General features: G+C 35.4%; 1 protein-coding gene across 6 annotated transcripts in view; it reads right to left on the bottom strand.

The window, feature by feature from the left end:
* PIK3C2A (phosphatidylinositol-4-phosphate 3-kinase catalytic subunit type 2 alpha) overlaps positions 1 to 22,476 on the bottom strand; it is a 56,742-nt gene that overhangs the window by 21,122 nt on the left and 13,144 nt on the right. For all 6 annotated transcript variants that reach the window (XM_058158719.1, XM_058158700.1, XM_058158710.1 and 3 more), the window contains 16 exons: positions 20,226 to 20,326; positions 15,548 to 15,705; positions 14,348 to 14,468; positions 13,193 to 13,304; positions 11,779 to 11,858; positions 11,385 to 11,448; positions 9,371 to 9,514; positions 8,603 to 8,645; positions 8,304 to 8,517; positions 8,102 to 8,224; positions 7,134 to 7,301; positions 6,491 to 6,605; positions 4,297 to 4,439; positions 2,804 to 2,992; positions 1,953 to 2,046; positions 460 to 554 (listed from right to left, as the gene is read on the bottom strand). In XM_058158719.1, coding sequence (XP_058014702.1) covers positions 460 to 554; positions 1,953 to 2,046; positions 2,804 to 2,992; positions 4,297 to 4,439; positions 6,491 to 6,605; positions 7,134 to 7,301; positions 8,102 to 8,224; positions 8,304 to 8,517; positions 8,603 to 8,645; positions 9,371 to 9,514; positions 11,385 to 11,448; positions 11,779 to 11,858; positions 13,193 to 13,304; positions 14,348 to 14,468; positions 15,548 to 15,705; positions 20,226 to 20,326 — 1,964 coding nt within the window. The remainder of the gene's footprint in view (positions 1 to 459; positions 555 to 1,952; positions 2,047 to 2,803; positions 2,993 to 4,296; positions 4,440 to 6,490; positions 6,606 to 7,133; positions 7,302 to 8,101; positions 8,225 to 8,303; positions 8,518 to 8,602; positions 8,646 to 9,370; positions 9,515 to 11,384; positions 11,449 to 11,778; positions 11,859 to 13,192; positions 13,305 to 14,347; positions 14,469 to 15,547; positions 15,706 to 20,225; positions 20,327 to 22,476) is intronic.

Raw genomic sequence — 22,476 nt, 5'->3', positions numbered from 1 at the left:
CACCCCATTATGCGGCACTAGGAATTCGAACCACTGAACTGCCGACCTTTCGATCGACAAGCTCAGTGTCTTACACACTAAGCCACCGCATCCCTATTTACAATATTACGTTTATGTAAAGTTAAAATCAGTTAAATGGGGTTTTTTTGTCCCTATGTCAAGCAAAATCTCGCTTAAGACACAAACATGTTATCTGAATTCAGTTTTAGAGAGAGACTAATGCAAGATGTGGTAATTAATGCTTTGGAACAGAAGAAAGCAATCCAGAACTTCAGGAAAAAATACAATAGCTTTTTCAGAACACCTAATTAATTTCTATCAGCAACAGCATACATTTTTTCTGGCCTATAAAGATTTATGAATATTCTTCATTTTTAAAGTTCTCACATCAGCTTTTTACTTGTTCTTGAAAATATAAACATCATGTTGAAAGATGAGGAAAAAGAATATAAATCTTACCAATATAGGTAGTGTGCTATTCGAATATTTCCTAATGCTCGGGCCAAGAGGAATCTGACTAAAGAGTTGTCCAGATACGTTTCATATTTTAATGCCTAAACATACACAAAAGGTAAGTTTTATACAAAGTTATAGTCTAGATGTAAAGGCAATTTAGCATAAGTGGTTTTCCACATCAACAGTTTTTCAATCAAATGAACTTCCCAAAATTATGTTCCTTAAAATATGAAACTATTCAGCACTGTTTAAACTTACCATTCAGACTCAACCAACCAATCAATTTATCTATTTATTCCATTCTGTCTGCCTATTTTCCTATGAAGCATAGTTCATCTAAAAAAATTGGATGTAGGAGAGATAATATTTACACTTCCCTTTCTTTTGCATCTCCTTATCAATTCACATATCAGAAGGTCTCTTCAAATTTTTGGATCTTTTTTTACCCACAGCCTTTGAATAACTATTACCTTATTAAATAGCAATATGCAACAAAATATAAGACTATTTTTATAGGGAGCATATTCAAAATGGTTCTGAAGCTATATGATAAATAGTAACAAAAATATGTAAGCAGCATTGAAATGACATTGTTATTGTTGTTATTTTTATAAATAACTGGAATACAGTCAAGATTGTAACATAATATAAACCATCTCTTATCCTTATAAATGAGGAAACCTTTGAGATGAAAAAGGAAACATTAAGATCTTAAATGAAAATGCTAACATTCAGGCAGGCTCACAATAATTTACATAATTTAATTCATGTGTGAACCAACAAATGTTATTTTATTACATCTTTTCAATTATTTCTCCTGAATTTTCTACACTTGCTCCTTCATTAGATCTCTATGAACCTATTTTCCTCCTCACACAGACTCTTCAATCATATACCACAGGCTGATAATCTTTTCAGGCCTCAAACCCCAAAGATCTATTAACCCCACCCCCACCCCCCACCCCAATCAATGAAATCTTATGAGAACACCGTTTTGCAAGGTGTCAAGTCAACAACAGAATCCCATAAAGATTCCGAGATAATGTACTGAAAAATCTGAGGACTGCATGAGACTGGTCGTTTTCTTTCATTTTTGATTATTTAATTCTGAGGTTTTACAGACACCACCGGCCTTGATATCTTGGTGCTGACCACAATCTACCCTCATTTACTAGACTCAATATAAACAGATGCAAATAAATTTCACTCAGGTTGTTTAACCTGAGGGTGCCAAATATGCAACAGAAATTGCATGGAAATAACTGGGGAACAGAAAAGGATACAGTTAAATAGAATAAGAAGAGTGGTTTGTTTTATGCTGTAAATGCTATTGTTCAATTAAAATGGCATTTTATCTTGTAGCTCATTTATTAGACTTAATACCAAAATTCCTAATGTTACTTCCATAAAGTAACTGCGGTTTCTGATTAATTTCTGTGCAGTTATAAATGCCATGTTTTCCCTTCTCAGTATCTTTAATGTAGTATTTTTCTGACCTGAACAAACTGGGGAAGAATGTCAGCAAGTTCATCATCGTTTATTGCCTCAATCCACTGTACAGCCTTTGTTCTTACTTCTTGATCTGCAAAACTACAAATCAGAAGATCAGTTGAAATCATTCTTGATTTAAGTTTGACAAGAATACACATTCCAAGGATATTTGGGAAAGTTTTAATGGGGAACATTAGAAATAAAGTTTTAACCTATACAAAAAGATTTTATGAATTAAATTTACTTAAATCAAATACTTATCTTTAAATTCTGATGTAGTTATACATAACAAAGCAGGGGTGAAATCCAGCAGATTCTGACAGGTTCTGGAGAACCGGTAGCGGAAATTTTGAGTAGTTCGGAGAACCGGCAAATACCACCTCTGGCTGGTCCCAGAGGAGGTGGGAATGGAGATTTTGCAATATCCTTTCCTCAGGAATGGGGAGGGAATGGGAATTTTGCAGTATCCTTCCCCTGGAGTGGGGTGGGAATGTAGATTTTTCAGTATCCTTTCCCTGCCTTGCCCACCTAGCCACCCCCACCTAGCCACATCACGGCCACTAAGCCACGCCCACAGAATTGGTAGTAAAAAAAATTGGATTTCACCACTGTAACAAATGTTAACATAATGTTACAGTTTCAGCCTAGCAAATAACCCAATTTAGAACTGTAAGATATACAAGATAATTTGTACTTTATCAACAACATCCACATGGCAAAACGCTGTGAAACCAGTAATGTGGCTTTTACTGACAGAGGCTGTTTACTTAGAAATAATCCAGAAATGCTTAATAGCTCATAATCTATAATATTTTTAAAAACATATTAGAGTCTTAAATAAATGTATCTAACTTACTTTGCGTTCAGCAATTCTAACGCAGTAAGTGGAGGTAAAGGAGACCACTGTTGAAGTAGCAAATATATTTCAGGAAGATTGGTCAAATCCCAGTTTGGAGCACTAGCCAATATCTTGGGCAGGCTGCCTGCATGTGTGTAACAATAATGTCGCTTGTCCCATAAAAATGCCTTATCTTTCCTAGATAATCTATAAAAGATAATTCCAAACATATTTATTAATTCATTACATTGCCATTATAGTCACTAACACTTAGAAACCATAAAAAACAAATCCTGGGTGTAACTATTTTTTCTGAGGCAAAATCAATCCAAATATTAACGTTATTATTACAACTACAATGAATTCCATCATCATTCATTCTGCTTTCCTTTCATTTATTCCATTAGATCTTCGAAACATGAGGTTCAATTTCAAATATGCGGAATAGATTAAAAGAGGAACTGAAAACTTCAAGTGGTATCGTGACTCATGTTTTAATAACTTCTTTACAAAAGAAATGCTGGATCATCTTGATGCTATAAAACTGTTATGAATTAGCCTGGTAATGGGTACCAAACATTTTGATCAGGTTAAAGCTATTTTAATTGAACTGAACATTGACTACTGGAGGAAACCTTGCATTCATAAACTTTGAATATAAGGGCGGCCATAAATTCCTTTGTTATCCATGTTTCATCTGCAGCATTATTTTTGACTTCCCAAACTCATCAGCCGCCTCAGTTCTTTCTGTCAAAAGGAAATTCTCAGGCTCTCACACTTGAACCTTTCAAATACTGTACTACTGTACACTGTGCTGTACTAAGGTAGTCCTTGATTTTTGCCCATAATTGAGCCTGAACATAAAGTGAGTCATCAGGTGACCAACCTAATTCTACAACCTTTTCTTTTTGGTGGCATTAAAAACAAGTGCTGCGGTTATAAAGCAAATGTTGCAGTTGTTAAGAAAACCTTATGTTCGTTGCTTTTTTGCTGGAAACTGGAAGTAAATACCAGTTCCCAGCAAAACCATTAAAAACTGTGACTGTGGAATGCTGCAAATGGCCGTAAATGTGGGCTGGCTGCCAACTGTCCAAAACACAGTCTTATGTCTGTAGGGTGACAGGGGGGTGGCCACCATACCAGGCCATACGTTTTTGGGAGGTTCATCTTAACTTTCAACAGTTGCTAAGCAACTGGTCACAAATCAAGGACAACCTTTTAATCTTTGATTAAAAGTCAACTGTCTGAGTATACTTCAAATTTTTAAAAATGCCTTTTTAAAAAGAATATTGCTATATGATAGTTCAAAGTTTCAATTACTCAACATCCCCTTCTGAGTAACAGTTGGACTATGTTTTGAAAAGAAATAAATTATGCATACGTAGTTCTCAATATTCTCTAGAATCTTGTCAAAAATTGCTATATACACAGCAGAAATAAATACTGGGGAATGATCATATTTAATAATCTGCATATGGAATGTTAGATTTGAAGTAACCAAGAGAACATACCCATATGTACCCTCTTTGGAAATAATGGAAAGAAGACGCTCCCTTGAATCTTTCTCCAATGTGTCTATAGAATTACATGTTGAATTGTTTGCAGCCTGAGGAATTTTGTATATAATGTCAAATGGTAAAGAAGGGAAGTCAACCTGAAATGTTAAAATAATAAATCAATAAATTACAAAATAGAAAGTTCTACTGGCACTTCAGTTTTCCCCCACTTAAATTTCAATCTCTTTCACCTTGTTTCTTTTCCTTCCCTACTGTCTATATATTATTAAAAACAATCTTTAACTGGGTGAAACAGTGGCCATAGGCCAAAACATTTTGAATGAAGGTACTTCAAATGGGCTAACTTATAGAATGCATCCAAAATATGGAGCCCATGACTGCCATGGCAAATCTTATAGAATATTTTATGATATAAACATTATCATAAAGCAATTTATGACATAATACAAAATGTCATAAAACATTTCTTGTATTGATGTTTGACTGTGCTGTATAGTTCAATATGGGCTAAACAGTTTATGACATAACACAAAATGTCATAAAATGTTTCCTAGGCTGATGTTAGACTATACCATACAGCTCAGCAAGGGTTATTTTCATCCCAACTTTTCTAGTGAAGGCAGTATATTAGAAGCTCTCTGACTGTTAGGCATTGGCAGAATCTTGTAAGAAACTATCTCTAAAATAATGGTCAAACAGAGCACTGGTAGATACACAATAAAGTACATCATAGGAAAATAATATCTGAAAGACATTTATAGTACCTGAAAGTTTGTCACGTATAATGAATACAGTAGATGTACTGTATATGACCGTGATGGCGAATCTCTGGCACACGTGCCACAGGTGGCACACGGAGCCATAACTGTGGGCACATGACCGTTGCCCTAGCTCAGCTTCAGCGTGCATGTGCACGTCGGCCAGCTGATTTTCAGGCCTTCCAGGCCCACCGGAAGTCAGGAAACAGGCTGTTTCCAGCCTCCAGAGGGCCTCCGGGTGGGTGGGGAAGGCTGTTTTTGCCCTCCCCAGACTCCAAGAAAGCCTCTGGAGCCTGGGCAGGGCAAAAAAACGGGCCTAACGGGCCCACCAGTAACCTTTTTGCCATCATGTGCCAAAAGCAGGGTGAGTGCAGGGGGGGGTCTTGCGTGAATGCACGGGGGTGGGGCCCAGGGGGGCACTGAATTATGAGTGTAGGCACACAGGTGACACCCCCACCGCCACCCCCTGCGCTCCCCCTGCTTTTGGCACGCAACACCAAAAGGTTAGCTATCACTGGTATACAAGGTAGGCATTGATGGTAGAAACTCAAGTGCTTGCTATTTTGTTTACCATATCAAAGTGATACCATTTAAAAGTGGAAAGAACAATAAATTAATATTCAAAACTGCTCATAAGTTTAGTTTACCACAACATTATTCTCCTGGGGCTTTGTGTCTGAACACTGCTTCTTCTCACAAGTGAACAGAAAGCTGCAGTTTCTGAATCATTTGTTTGTGATTTGGCTAAGGTTAAGCATGTAATACTTATACATGCTTATATTTTATTTCTGAGAGCCACAAACCACAAGCTTACTATGGTTTACAATAGGTAAGCAACATTGCCTGTTTCCAGTTAACACTGGACTCTTATTAATCCATAAATGAGAAGTGCATCTCTCAAAATTCATGGGAGGAACCACTGGCTGAAACTCTTGAATGCCCATGCAACCATTTCCATATAAGTCCGTATCTCTGCATTATACCAATAGCCCAGGATAAAAGTACAATCAAATAAAAATATAATGATAAAATCCCCAATGTTTTGGCAGAGAGGAATTCAGGATTGAAATGTAATATGTGTAGGAATATGGAAATGCTTCTATTTTATCTTATTAACTGTGCAATCAGTTTTGAAATAAAAATTTCAGATACGAACCTTTATAAAATGTCTACTCTCAAGTGCAAAATTACTATTCTATGTTCAAATTGGCCTATTTGAGCATCCTGGAAACTTCAAAATGCTTGAAATAGCTTGTTGAATAATCCTAGTAAAATAAAAACAATTTTATTCTCATATACTATTTTGTGGATGATTTGAAAGACCAAATAGAAATGGGACCTATTTCTATTGGGAAACAGAGCGTATTACATTTCACCACTATAAATAGAATATAAATGCTTTTTTTAAAACATTGAGAAAACAATATTACCTGCAACATTATCCTTTCCATTAGATTTCCCTTTTTAGGGGCTACTCCAGAGACAGTATTTAAATTTTGAGGAGGTATCCAAAGATGTAAAAGTTTTGTCCCACATGTTAACATTCTAAAAGCATAGAATATATGATTTAATGTTATGACATTTCAAGAGACAATACATTTTATATTTAAAAAAATCACCTCAGGAATGCCACTAATTCCTCATGTATAATTGTGATCTAAAGAAACTCCTGTGCATTAAATCTGAATATAGTTTAATAACTTTCTACAATCTCTTTTGGCTAGCTCATATCAGTTTGTGAGAAGTAATCCTTACATTTTCAGGAATTTGTGCACTGATAAACTGTGTTGGTAACCTGCAGCACAGCAGCACAATGGATCTGGCAGATCTAGTGGTTATATATTTATTAGCATACCACTACTTGAAGCTGACCTATTTTGTACATTGAACATAACATATTTTTCTTCAGTAAAGCTTTTAAATATATTTTTACATGTAGAAATGAGGGAATTTAGAATCTCACTTGGGTTAATTCATATTGATTTTTCTTTTCCCTTTTCACCACTCCTCTGAACAGCAAAATTAAGATTAAAGAAGGTTTCTAGCATTTTACTATTTGCTTCAAATACTTACCGTTCAAAGTCAAAGAGCGGTAAGGAAACCTGACCCAAGATCTCTGGGCCTTTTCTCTGTTTATTTGAATCCGGTGAATTACCACCATTTTGATTTAAAATACCAAAAAGAGTAAGGCATAGGATGGATTCTAATGGCAACTGAGAAATTTGGATGGGAAAAATTATTCTGGAAAATAAATAGAAGTGGTTTGTTAGATAATTATTAATTACATTTTAGAAAAAAAAATTAATATGTTCAATGCCTGCTAAATCTCGTTATGTCATTTGAAACCATGAAAATTATTTCATCAATATCTAATAAACATATTACACATAATTGACATAAGGTTTTTATGATAATAATGGCTAATTAAAATATATATTTTCTTAAAATGATTGGTTCCACACATAAAATATAGAACGGATTATCTGGTTTCGAACCAACTCGATTTGAGAACCTAGCCAACAAGTTTTATATTTGCTATATTTGACAAATTCATTAAATGTTTGTGAAACATTTAATATACAAATGGTTCCTTCTAATTTCTAGGCTTGTGCAAAACAATCAATGAGTGTTAAATATATTCCTTGAATAACCTGTAGACACTCAAAAACCCAACATGATTGCTTGAGGCTTTCCGAGGTCTTGGTATGCTATTATAAGCAGATTTTTTTTAGCCATGTAGTGCAAATCCCAGAGACACTGAGAAGGCCTTTGAAGCAGCCATACTGAGGTTTTGAATAGCTATGTGTAATGAGAGGGATTCCACTGTTGTCTTACTCAGACACAGACATGAATAACAGAACAATAAGCACTTCTCCCAGTTAGTCCCTAGCCTATACTTTCGAATTATGTTGAAAAGATCTTTTTATAGCTAACAAAATTAATGGGATTTTTGAAAATTAATTAACAGTTTAAAGGAATGTGACAGACGTTACATAAAGAAAATACTTTTATGACTCTGTAAACTAAAAAAAGACACTTACAATTCATCCCATTTAATCAAATAGAAGAACTTCTTGTATGTGCCAACCTTCTTGGACTGGACTGGTTTGAAGAGATCTTTTCCATTATGGGTCAAAGAGCAAACCAGATAATATTTTTCATAACTAAAAACAGAGCAAAATGTAGTCACTAAAAATGAACATAACATTCAGGATAAAGGTACAGTTTAGTGTAAATACTCACACTGAAACCCAATTATTGGGAATTCCATGAGCAGCAAATATGGTGAACTGGAGATGCTCTGTGGCAGTCCATGCTTCTTTAGTGCTTTTCGTAGTCCTTGGAGTGCTTGATGAAGGACTGTGGTATGAGTTCAAGTAGAGTTGAAGAAGAGCATGCATTGCAGAGGTCAGCTGATCTACGCTCATTTGAAGAGGATTTTCAGATTGTAAAGAACCTAGATAATTGTTTTTTAATGTTAAGAAGGTAATGATCAGAATGCTCTTTAAAAGATTGAAGAAAGGTATTTAATTTGTACTTACCAATTGGATTCTTGCTAGTGTCATCTGATGATATTATAGATCCCTGTCCAGTGAGATATGAAAAAAATTATCAATCCCTCCAAATTGGGAAAAAACCTTTGTTGAATTGTTATCAATATCTCTGCTTATTATTTAGATATTAATGTCACAAGATCTTTTGTACTCCTTATTTGTACTATAAGTAGTCCTCAGCTTATGACAATTGAGCCCAAAATTTGTTAAGTGAGACATTTGTTAAATAAGTTTTGCCTCATTTTACGACCTTTGTCACAGTTGTTAAGTGAATCAATGCAGTTAATAAGTTAGTAACCTGGTTGTTAAGTGAATTGGGTTTTCCCACTGACTTTGCTCATCAGAAGGTTGTACAAGGTGATTATATGACCTTTGAACACAGCAACGGTCGTAAATATGAACCAGCTGTCAAGCATCTGAATTTTGATCACATGATCATGGGGATGGTTCAAAGGTCATAACTGAAGAACGGTCATGTCACTTTTTTCAGTGCCATTGTAACTTTGAATGATCACTAAATGAACTGTTATAAATCGAGGACTACCTGTATAGAAGCAAAAAGTAATTTGAATCAGATGATGCTCATACCATCACCACTGCAAAGTTTGTCTGTGAGCAATCAGGGAAAAAAAATCAGTCTCACTATATCAACTTGCTTAACGATAATTAACATGGTGTAGAAGATGGAACTGAATCAGTATCTGCCCCACTGTATAAATAGAATATAGCAGAAAACTGCAGCATTTAGCTAATTACCTCAGGGCTCTTGTTCCCTGGAAGGTTAACTGTTCTTCTTAGATTCTTTACAGCTGCAGTAATTGCTGGAGTCTCTACCCCATCTAATGAATAGCAAATTTTTCTGACAGCTTTAATGACTGGTTCCATTGCTTTAAATCGATTCTGATGAGAGAGAAAAAATAAACAAGATAAAATCCAACATTTCTCAACTACATTTCCACTAACCAGCAGAACATCCCCTTCTATTCCTCCCATAAATACTCTAACAATTGATGAGGTTTCCACGGGTGTTTGTATGTAGGTCTTTGGTTATTCGGGTTTTCTCCCGTGTAAAATTGGAAGTGTCTTGGCAACATTTTGACGAAGTCTCATTCGTCATCTTCAGACTGGTGTCTACAGCTTCGTGCTTCTAGGAGCAATGTGTGATCACAGCTGGTTCTTCCTTTTAACTGCTAGTGGGGATTTGAACTGATTGGTTGGGAGCTTGGCTGTGTTCTGATTGGGTGGAGGTGTGTTCTGATTGGTTGGGGGTTTGGCTCATAGTTCATAGAGATCATAAAGAACAAAACTTACAGCTCAGCTCGTGAGCTTCAATGTCATATCCCTCTTCACCCAAGTGCCAATCAAAGAAGCCTTAACAGCCATCCAAAACAAATATACCCCCCCCCCAAGCACATCCTAGGTAGTGGTATGAGAGTGCGTGCAGATAGCGGTTTAGAAGATAATTAGAACTGCAGAAAAAACAATTGCTCCCAACCTGCCCTCCATTGAGGACCTGTATACTGCACGAGTCAAAAAGAGGGCTGTGAAAATATTTACAGACCCCCTCACATCCTGGACATAAACTGTTTCAACTCCTACCCTCAAAACGATGCTACAGAGCACTGCACACCAGAACAACTAGACACAAGAACAGTTTTTTTCCCGAACGCCATCACTCTGCTAAACAAATAATTCCCTCAACACTGTCAAACTATTTACTAAATCTGCACTACTACTAATCTTCTCATCATTCCCATCACTCATCTCCTTCCACTTATGACTGTATGACTGTAACTTTGTTGCTTGTATCCTTATGATTTATATTGATATTGTTTCCTGATTGCTTATTTGTACCCTATGACTATCATTAAGTGTTGTACCTTAGAATTGTTGATGAATGTATCTTTTATGTACACTGAGAGCATAGGCACTAAGACAAATTCCTTGCGTGTCCAATCACACTTGGCCAATAAAAAAATCTATTCTATTCTATTCTATTCTATTCTATTCTATTCTATTCTATTCTATTCTATTCTATTCTATTCTAATGACAATGGTGTACTTATGACATGAATAAGCTATAGTATGGTTCGGGGCAGGGGTCCCCAAACCCTGGGCCGTGGCCCTCTATTGGGCCCTGGCCTATTCGGAACCGGGCACACATGTGTGCAGCTCAACTCTCTCTCACATACATGCAGCTCAACTCGCATAAGCAGCAGGCCTATGCATAGATGCATGCGTGCACAGTCCAACTTGTGCCCAGCCAGGCTGCCAAGCTGCAAAGATTGGGGACTGCTGGCTTAGGGAACTACTATGTTTCAACTGGAGGACAAAAAGTAATGTATGAAGCTTAAAGTAGATTGGAAAGTGAGGCTTAGGAAAAAATTTGTATTTGATCAATAACATCTAGCAAATCCCAAATCACAAACAGCTAATGGTACAATATAAATATATCTATATATTAAAATATTATTATAAATATATGATTAGTAAAGCATGAAATGTACTGGAAGTAGGCCGTGTGAATCATTCATAAGGGTGTCTTGCAACATACATTGATGCACAGAAAAAAACCACATTTCCCAATGAGCTGAATTTTCCCAGAGGCTCAGATCTTCTTGACAATTAGAAAGCCTTTATAGCAATCAGAGCCTTCCAGAGGATGCAGCTATTTCAAGAGTTCAAGGAGTATGTCACTCACACCAATATGCATTGCCAAGTGCTTCTTTGCATAACCATAATAGGAGACAACTTGAATGATAACGTTTACCTTATTTTTAAGCAGTATGTCAACTTGATTGTGATAAGCTTCTAATAGTTCTTCAAGAGAGTGGCTGGAACCAATGAGAATAATTCTATTACTTGTGACATACTATTAGTATAAGCTTTGTAAAATGAATAAAAAGACACAAACATAACAAATGCTGAATTACAAAATGTAATGTTTGATTTGCCCCTGGAATGAGGTTCCCTTCTAAGATCTACATAGCTCCCATCCTGATGGCATTCCAGAAGGTCCTAACAAACTTGCTGTTCTCCCAGACATTGGAGTAGGCTAGATGGAACCCATTATTAGAAATACTTGAATATGTCACAAATATTTTGGAGTTTGGTGCTGGGCAGCACCAAAATTGAAACAAATATTATTATGACAAAGCTGTTACCTCTGAATGGTCTCTTTGAAAAGCTTTTCTACATGGCAGAGATGTTTTGTCAAATCTATTGTTGTCCCATCATCATCTTCCTAATAATAGAAAATATATAAGTAATTTGCCAAACTTATCAATATTCTCCCTTCACCTGTAAACAATAATCTAAAGATGGCTAGCCAGTTTTATTCTGAGAGTTCTGAAGATAAGAAAATTAGCATTTTTTTTGCTACCTCCTTAAACAGAAAACTGGTAAGAAATGTTTGCTTTCAATTTCTCTACTAAAAAGTGACTGGCTGTTAAGTTCATATAACAAGAACTAATATTTGATAGTATTCTCCAGTTTAACTAGCTTTGCTCAGGATGAATTATCAGTTTTTATAACAAAACTTAAGTGTAACAGTAATTTGTTTCACAGGTATAATCAGTTTTCTTTTCATTACTGGATTTCTTAGACTTTAAAAAAAAAACACCACGCTCTCTAAATCTCCATGCTTCCTGCATTTGTGTTTTCACTTGTAGTAATGCTTGCTGTTCTCACTCCTAGCCTTTAAGTTGGCAGGTTAAATCTGCAAACAGTATCTGGAAGTGGAATATTGCAAATCAGGAATCTTACTATTTATAGTCAGTTTAATATGTATAAGTATGTCATTAGGGCCAATTTCTAGCATACTGGGGAAGAAATATATTGGCTGATCTTTAAAGAAGAGAGTAAGCATGGTTAATATTTAGGGATCACCAGGAAATCACAGGAATATAGTCTATACTGGGAGGGTGGAAACATTTTCAGAAGAATGCAATGGTAAACCACCTATGTCTTGTTACATCAAGGACAACTATACGAATATATCCAATAGACAGCAGGATCTGAGCTCAATTTGAAAGTTTTTTTCTTTCTCAGGCCAGTATCAAGAGTGGAGATCTTGGGATGTATCACCTTGTGAAAATCTAGTTCTCTGGTGAAAGCTCTAAAGCCAGGAAAGGTGGAAAGAAAGAGAAGAAGAGGATGACTAACAGCAAGATAGATGGAATCACAGTGGCAACGGCTGCACTGCTGGAAGATCTGAAGGGCCAAGTTAGTGACTGTCATGGTAAAAATCTAATCGGTTGCTAATAGTTGACATTGATTTGATGGCTCATAATAAATCAATTAGCCTATATTTGTAATGAGGATAGTTTACAATTTTAATCATGGAAACTGTTTCTACTGAAAGAACTTTCTGGCTGCTCTTGAATTACTTGATCAGCTGCATAACAGAGAGGGGAAGAAAATAGACCAGAGATAACTCATAATTCTAGATATGTGTGAGTCATGGTTACAAGACAGAGTCCACAACACAATAAAACAAGGAATATGCAGAACATCAATACTACATACAAAATTAATAAATGATGGTTGTTTTGATAAGTGAGTTTCTTTTGTACTTACTGTTCGTACAAGATCTCTGCAAATAACATCATTTGTTAATAACTGTAGAATAATCTCTGTATCCCACTTTCGGCAGTTTTGAATATACTCATGGCTTCCAACACAATGTTTGCTGTGAAAAGCACAAATGCTGTGATTATTCACTATTTCAAATTATCAATAAGATTTTCAACAAAATGAGTTCAAGTCCTGCCTTAGCCATGAAAACCAGTTGGGTGACTTTGAGCCAGACACACTCTCAGTCCAAACCAACTCACAGGATTGTTATGAAGAAAATAGGAGAAAGGTTTGTTGGATATATTCATATGCCTTGCATTATTTGTATAAATAAAGGCAGGATACAAATAAATAAATAAAAATATATGGACATAGTTTTTAGAATCCACGGCTCCCTTCCCCTTACTAGTTTTCCCATTTCTCTTTTCAAATATTGCTTAGCAGAACTAGAAAAGGGCTAATAGCAATCATGGTTGGAAAAGCTTATACAGATTATTCTGAATTTCTGTTTACTATGTTATTAATAGTAAATAATTAGGATGCTAGGCTTCTGGTCTTCTAAAGTATCAAAACACTCTGATCAAATACATGCCTCAAATAAAATAAATCTAGACATATTTAAAACACTATTATTTTGGCATATTTAATTGGAACACAGAATTCATATTCCAAGCTGTGTCTGTTCTGATTAATATTGCCCCATTACTGTATAGCATGTATTCTAAACATGAAAAGTTGGCAGAATCACTCTTAATAAAACTCCAGATTAAGAGATGATGCAATAGGCCAAAACTATATTAACTTTAAAAGTAAGTAACTGACAAGACACATGCTTTTACAACTAGCTGCCATTTTCAATTACAGGATTCTGCTTTGGACAATTGAATGTATTCCATGACAGGATATTTTTTCTAAGAATAGTTAAATTTGGCAATGCTAGTATGACATTATAAATCTGAAATTTAAATAGGTAAGAAAAAGTATAACTAATAAAATGTACAACATGCCATAGCTAAATGAATAGAGTTCCAAAATCAACGATAACACCTATTTTAATTCTTATTGCTAAATTAGTTACACCTTTTCCAGTTAGTAACAATCAAATTTTCATTCACTAGAGTTTTCTAGAAATCAGGATATAACCGAAGCAAAACTTACTTCTGTAAAACTTCTTCTTGTCCACAAACTTTTAAAATATAACTGCCAATATCTACGTCGTTCAAGTCATCATGCACCCAGCAAAGAGCCTGCATTATTATAAGTTCAACTGGAGAACTCACTGTTCAGAGAAAAACAAATGCAGAATGTAACAAAAATAGTAAAATGAAGGCAGTTTTGTAAAATAGAAAAATATGAGCAATTAACTCAATGCAAACCAAACAGTTTTTGGAGTATTGTAGTTAGCAATTTGAGGAATAGAATAAAAAATTAACAGCAATTTATTCTCAAAAATCAATTCAGTTGTAATCAAAAAGCATATTTGATGCGCTATGTCTACATCAAACTTGGAAAAACAAGGTAGGAAAACAAAACATACGTTGCAAACAGAATGGATGGGATTAAAAATGCAGGTAAAAGTTCACACATCTTTAATATCAGTTCCAATGGAAATGGCTCCTGTAAAATTGATCTCTAGGAATTGTGTAACCCATGGAAGTCAAGCCAAAACTTCTTAAAACCATGAAGCTTATGAGGCATGCCCTGCCTGGCCTTTTGCAAAGAGTGGGGGAGCACTAAAGGCAGCCAATTATTTCCTTTTGGAATTGCAGGTGCTCTGTGGAGTCCTGGGAGAGAGGTGCTTTCTTTCCAGAGCCTTGGAAAAGTAAAGGCAGCTTTTTCTGTTTTTCACTACAAAACCAGCCTCAGTACTCCAGCCCTATACAGGAACAAGGGAAAGGGGGCATTTTAAGACTCTGAAGTTGAGTGGCTGCCTTTAGCATTTTTTGCATTTCCTGACAAAAAAGTGTGATGCTTTTTTGCTGTGTTGCCAAGCTAAGGCAAGTTCTCCCCCCCCCCCCGATGTCTCCCTGCATCCATGCACACTGAAAAACCCCTATAATTTGCTTGTGGCCTGCTCTAGGATTCCCAGGGACTTATCTAACCTGAGGCACCTCCACTTTCTACTTAACAACCTGCACAATCAATGACCTTGCCTACAAAAGCCATGATGTAGCTGTAAAGTTGAGTCAACTCATATGGTGATCCTATTAACAACTGCAACGTGTTACAACCGAAATTCCAGGCTCAATTGTGGTTGTGAGTCAAAGACTTCTCTCAAGGGTATAATTCATTACCAACAATGTTTTGACAATCTTTCAATCTACTGAAATATATCTATTAAAATAAAAATGCACATACCATCACATGTGAATGTCACTGGCTGTTGGAAACCCCCAATTTCTATTGAAATCTTGATGCTGGAGTTCTCTCCACTTACATTTCTTTGCAACATGACCGGACTCAACACGAAACCTAAGTTTGTATCATGCTTGGTATGAGGAAACTTGGTCCTTAATCTGTAAACAACATGTTTATAAATGGAGTTACAATGACCCCTGGAGTAACAAAGAACATAAAGGAACACAAGAGCATCAAATTGCAAATTGAAGCATGATTATGCAGGATTTCCGTTGAAATCAATGCAGTTTCTGAATTAAAAATCCTTAGATTTACAGGTAGTCCTCAACTTACAACTGTTCATTTAGTGACCGTTCAAAGTTACAACGGCACTGAAAAAAGTGATTTATGACTGTTTTTCACAGTTATGACCTTTGCAGCATCCTCATGATCAAGTGATCAAAATTCAGATGCTTGGCAATTGGTTCATATTTATGACCATTGCTATGTCCCAAGGTCGTGTGATTCCCTTTTGCGACCTTCTGACAAGCAAAGTCAGTGGGGAAGCCAGATTCACTTAACAACCAAGTTACTAATTTATCAACTGCAGTAATTCACCTAACTGAGATAAGAATGGTCGTAAAATGGGGCATAACTCACTTAATAAATATCTCACTTAATGACAGAAATTTTGGGCTTAATTGTGGTTGTAAGTCGAGGACTACTTGTATATAAATTTCATCTTTTAAAATAGTTTTTCAACTGATTTGTGTAAACCTAGTAATTCTGAAATAAACTTCAGATTTTCCTAGTCATTTTTTTCCTATCTCCTTCCTTCCTATATACTGTATTTGTGCAGCCAAACAAGTGCCATTCATGCAAATGAATATCAGAAGGCTAGAAGGAAGTATAAAGTATGCAAAAGGACTTTTTTTTTAAAAAAAAAAGAAAACAATTGGGAGGGAGAGATAAAATCATCTGTTCCCTTCAATTAGCCATTGATAACTCTTTGTTTAGTGGCAAGAATGTTGACTGGCTGTTCAAAAATGTAACAACTTTGAAAAGGACAGAAAGGTTCAGAAAGGGAAGAGAGAAACCCATTTATAATCTGCTCATGGAAGGAATGAAAAAACAGAATTCATTTCTGGCCTAGCTTCTTATTTCACATGTCACAATGAAAAGACGCTCCAACTTTCAAAGTTAACTTAATTCCTTTTTCCACAAATTGCAGACTGAAAAAGGCCCAAATGGATAAGAATGGCTTCTACCAAGTAATGTAGTTAGTCTTTAAGAGATTTAGAATACTCTCGAATGTAATCTAGAAGTAATAACTTGGAGGACAGGCTAAAGCTGAGGAAATAACTCACAATTATGTAATGTTATCTTATTACTTTCACTCCCAGCTGTACCTCAACTGAGGACTGGAAGAGTGTATTAAGAAAAGAAATACTTTATAGCAAAATTGCAATATATGCCATATTAATTACATTAACTCCAATGCTGGGGCTGAGACTAATTCATCATTCTTCAAAATGTCTCCTGTTTAAATTACTCCTTCAAATATCCACCCAGGTCAAAAATAACACTCAGAGACTACATTAGAAAAATACATTATTACAAAAGTGAAGAAGATAAGTAGCTCAGGATTCAATTGTCAGGTTCTTGCTGTTCTCCAAAGTTGGCTTTCTTCTTCCATTTAATTTCCAGTTTGGGTAACATCATGAGTACTCGACACCAAGAAATGCCATTGGCATTTGCAGACATAAAAAAATAAGCAGCACCAGGGCAAACATTTTTTTCTTTTTAAATACAGATGCACATATCAGAATTTTATATTCTTTCAAACAGTATATAAAGGCAAGATGATGTGATTAAACAAAAAAAAATCATGAAAAAAAAATTTCAAGCAAAAAATTAATCCATATGCCTGGCAGAAAATAACCAGATAGGCATTTCTTAAAACTATCTAAGAGTCTCTGACATTGGGAAGATTTCATCACCACTTTTTCATGCTAATAACGTTTTTCAGCTGTGCAGTGTTTCACCATCAAGGAACTGAATGACTACAGACCAGTTGCTTTAACATCTGTAGTCATGAAAACCTTTGAAAGGCTAGTGCTTTCCTACCTGAAAACCATCACGGATCTGCTTATTATAAAGTAATAAAAGTAGGATATAAATTACAGGAGTCATTTAAATATAATGAAAATTATTGTATAAGACAAATGTTTAGAAAATTGCCAGAAACACATCCTGTCCAATCTTATAAAGTAACTCAAGGTACTCCTATTTTTCCCATAGCAAGAAGTTTTAGGGTGTGATTGCCTGAGAAAGAGTGACTGACCCAAAGTCACTCATCCGGCTTTCATGCCTAAAGCAGAACTAGAACTCCTGGTTTCTAGGCCAGCAACTTTAATCATTAGTATGGAAGGATTTTGTTGGTTTGTGAGCTACAGTGATGCTAAAGAGTTGGATTAGGATGTTGGTGGTTTCTGAGATGCTTTTGATGTATGAAAGAATTATCCTTTTCATGACTTGCAATATTTGTACTGTGATTATTTTATCGAATAGACCCCTTTTAATGAAGTTGCATGGATATCCATTGATTGGAAAATATGTGATTAATCTATTTTTGTTTTCTGTAGTAGTAGGTTACTACACTGCAGTTTTTTTCTAACCTTTATTTATTTATTTATTTTGCTTAAGATGAAAGTGTCATTTACATAATGAATCCATATTTGGGGTTAGGAGGGTTTTCATACACCATTGTTCTTATACTTCATTTGTCCTGTTTGATTAATTAGTTAAGTTTTTCTTTTCATTTTGCTATCCAATTTGGGTATTGGATTTGGGTTTATGAGATTGTATGTCTCCCTGACTTTCAACCATTATTTTGTTTTTAGAATATACTATATTATGAGAGTTATTGACCCAAAATCACCCATCCTTTTGATCATCCCTAGGGGAGGATCAAAACATAGTCTCTCAGCTTCTGCTACAGTATTTTAACTCTTATACCAAACCGATTCTCCAATTTCAGTTGCTTAATACTCCCTATAATTTAGTCCTTTCTGGAATGGTGTTCTAAGGTAGGTATGGAACAGCTCAACAGAACCATACATTCTGGTTCAGTTTCATCTTTTTCTCTTGGAATTAACTGCAATTGGGTCTCAGTTTTTCTTTTTATCCACCTGTTTTTGCAAAGTAGTCCTATGATGGGTTCTTGATTTATAGTTTGTCCCAATTTATGTTTGTTGTTGTTGACTAGCTGGTATTAGTCTAAGGTATGCATCAGTGGTGGGATTCAGCCAGTTCGCACCACTTCGGGAGAACCGGTTGTTAACTTTCTGAGCAGTTTGGTGAACTGGTTGTTGAAAGAAATCATTAGGGCAGAAAACCAGCTGTTAAATTATTTGAATCACACCATTGGTGTGCATCCACCATTATCAGATGTATCATTTTCTCACTACTGTCTTCTGCTATTTTCTGTTTGCTTGCATCACAGCTTCTGAACCCAGCCCATTCATCAGATTATGGTTAAAGGAGTTAGCATGTTGTCCTTACAGCTAATACATAATCAAGCAATTCTTAATTTAAAAGTAATAGTCATGCCATATTAGCTTTATTTCTGATAGGGTGTGAGATTTTAAGAAAGAAAGGGATTGGATTAATTTTGCCTGACTTCACATAGAGCAGTTTCATGGACTTTTTTTTCATTTTTTTGAAAATAAAAAACAAAATAACAATCCTTAAAACACTGTTAGCAAAAGACTACTTGAAAATAATTGGCCTAAATAGAGAAAGATTGCTATACCATATGATGCGTATTTATTGGTGAGCACCTTAGCCATGGTTTATGTTAAATCACGTCAAATTCTACAGTGTGATCAACAGCATGCAAAAATATTGCAGTAAAGTGCTATGTTTTTCTTGATTAAGGAAAAGCAGGGTTCATATAAAATCTTGGCTTGGATCATACATCATTCTAACAGTGCTTAGCAACAGCATTTCTTATATACCACTTCATAGTGCTTTATAGCACTATCTAAGTGGTTTACAGAGTCAGCATATTGCACCCAACAATCTGGGTCCTCATTTTACTGGCTTCAGAAGGATGGAAGGCTGAGTCAACTTGAGATGGTCAGGATCAAACTCCTGGCAGTGGGCCAAGTTAGCGTACAATACATTTTAACTCACTATACCACCACAGCTCTTTTAAGCAAATAGCACATTGTATAAACCCACACAATTGTAAATAATTCACCAAACCTTGATTCAGCCACCCATGTCGACCCTATGTTGTACATATGTAAACAATAGATTTAGTTAAGATAAAGGACCACATTATACAATGTTACTCTTTGCTTAATGTCGTAAATAAACCAAGACACTTAATTAGTTTGCAGGGACTAGCTTCCTTGTTAAAATGTTCAAAACCTAAAAATATAAACAGGAAGAAAGGTTACTGTAACCAGTGTATAAAATCAGTACTGATGATTTCCTTAAAAGGAACACATAGCTTACCATTCATTGTAGGAAGAGAGCTGTGTTAACAGAAATTTGTTAGACTCTTTTCAGATTAACACATTTTACTAAAAGACATGAACTTTCTTCAGCTATAGCTTATGCCATGTAATAAAATTTATTGCTTGAAAAGATGACATTACATTTCTATTAAATTGCTTAAATTGCTGCTTACTTTGCAATGGCATCACAAAATGCTACTTGTTCTGGATTTTGCCATTCAACATTTTTTAGAAGCTTGTTTTCTCCTGGCAGGCTACTGGTCCCATTGTCTGTCTGAAATGTAAGGATAAAGAAATGGTGAGATACATGATTAGACATAATTCAAAAAAATACATGTACAGGAAAGGTTTAGAAAGCTGATCTACATTGATCCATTTACTAAAGGAAGTAATTTTGCTAACAGAAATGACAGTCTATGCTCTATTAATGCAGAAGGTCACACATCCTAATGACCAACACTGCTTTCAACTGGCAACTTTCAGATGGTGCAGAAATACTGGTGAGGAAACAAGTGAAAGAGAGCTTTCCAGTTTTACTACATTCACCAAAGTGGGGGGGAAACACTAGTTTTTGCTATTGTAATAAACCTGTGTTGAGTTTAAATTTAGTTATTGATAAGATTTGATGGAAACAAGATACTTCATTACTAAATCATTTACTTTATAAATGTCTAACATTAGGTAAAGTGAAGTTTTGGATGCTGCAGCTACAGCTGTGAGTTTTAGATACATGTATAGTAGTGGCCAAAATTGTGGAAACCTTTTGGGGAAAGTGTATTTTTGAGGTGATGGTTAATAACATCACTTTTTGTTGGAGCTTCAAGATAATCCTATTCCACTGCTGGAATGGCCTGGGAACAGCCCAGACCTTAGCCCAATTGAAAATCTATGGAGCCGACTAAAGAAACTTGTTAGGCAGAAGCGACCCAGCAATAAAACCCAGTTAATAGAAGCAATCATTCAATCTTGGTTTCACATTATAGCAGCTGCAGAACTAAAAGACTTTGGTTCACTCCAATGGAAGATGTTGTAAGGTTGTAATTCATGCTAAAGGTTACCCAATGAAGAATTAACCAATGTAATAATTTTTGTATCTCATTTTTTTCTATGGTGATAATTTTTATATATCATTTTTTCTATGTGTTTCACTTTTCTTCTTTATACTGTAACTGCTATTCTAATAGCAAATCCTTCATAAAAGTTATTGCATTACATTCTTGATTAAATTATCTTTCCAGTGATATATAATTTTATGGTACTACTCCAAAAAAAGTAGTGTTATTAGTAGTAGTTAGTAGTAGTTTTAGAAAATACACTTTTCTACAATTTTGGCCACTACTGTATATTGAGATGATGAGTTTTTATGCCAACTGCTTTACCTTATAAAGGATGGAAGACTCAGCCTTCCATCCTTTATAAGGTAGGTAAAATGAGGACCCAGATTGTTGGGGGCAATAAGTTGACTTTGTATATAATATACAAATGGATGAAGACTATTGCTTAACACAATGTAAGCCACCCTGAGTCTTTGGAGAAGGGCGGGATATAAATGCAAATAATAAAAAAAAAAAACTGTAAGGCTTCCTCCAGCAATTATTTCCAACAAAGGTGGTTTAGCAAAGAGAATACAGAAGTATTCAGAATTTTTCTTCTAACTGGATTTTGGTTTAAAAGAAAAATGGAAGTCACGGAAAGACTTAGGTAGTTTAACAGCCTAAAGCAGTAATTTTGAAACCCACCATAACACACTGTGGATTTGGCAAAGTGGTTATACAACAGATGTTTTGCCTAAAAGCATCTCTAGATGAGCTAATTAGGAAGGGATTCCCTATAATTTTATGTTAACAGTGGAACTTAGATGTGCTGGTTATTTCTGTGCTTTATATGCTTTGTAATTTCTTTAAATTTTCCCAGACACTGATTCAAAGATTCCATTCCACGGTATTCAAGAAAAAGAGCCAAGTTACAATGTGGCAAGAGCTGAAGTGCCAGAAGTATCCCAGCTTTTTTTTTGACATTTCTCTCCACATTTAAGGAAAAACAGTGATTCTTAAGCACATGCTCCTAGAAATCTTCTATTAAAGTGTCAATATCTAACATAAACTTTATTACAGAATGCCTGTGGGCTCCACTGGATTGTGCCCACCGGCCTTAGAAAATGATTGTTTTAAATTGAAGAGTACCCTGGTGGACTGGGATCACTTACCAATTTACTTTTGGTACATGGGTATTTTGTGATTACTCATGAGTACTATGGCAAAAATTTGGAAAACAAAGTTGTATGTATATGTGTGTGCATATACCTACATACACGCAAATGTATAAACACATACAAGCTTTCTTACTTGCATCATTCCTGCTACCTGTGCCGTTTTGTGTCAGCCATTATAGCCACTCATTTGCTTCTGATATAAGAGACATGTC

The sequence above is a fragment of the Ahaetulla prasina genome, chromosome 1 (assembly GCF_028640845.1).
Source record: "Ahaetulla prasina isolate Xishuangbanna chromosome 1, ASM2864084v1, whole genome shotgun sequence".
Taxonomy (NCBI): Eukaryota; Metazoa; Chordata; class Lepidosauria; order Squamata; family Colubridae; genus Ahaetulla; species Ahaetulla prasina.
This window is presented reverse-complemented; position numbering and strand designations above follow the sequence as displayed.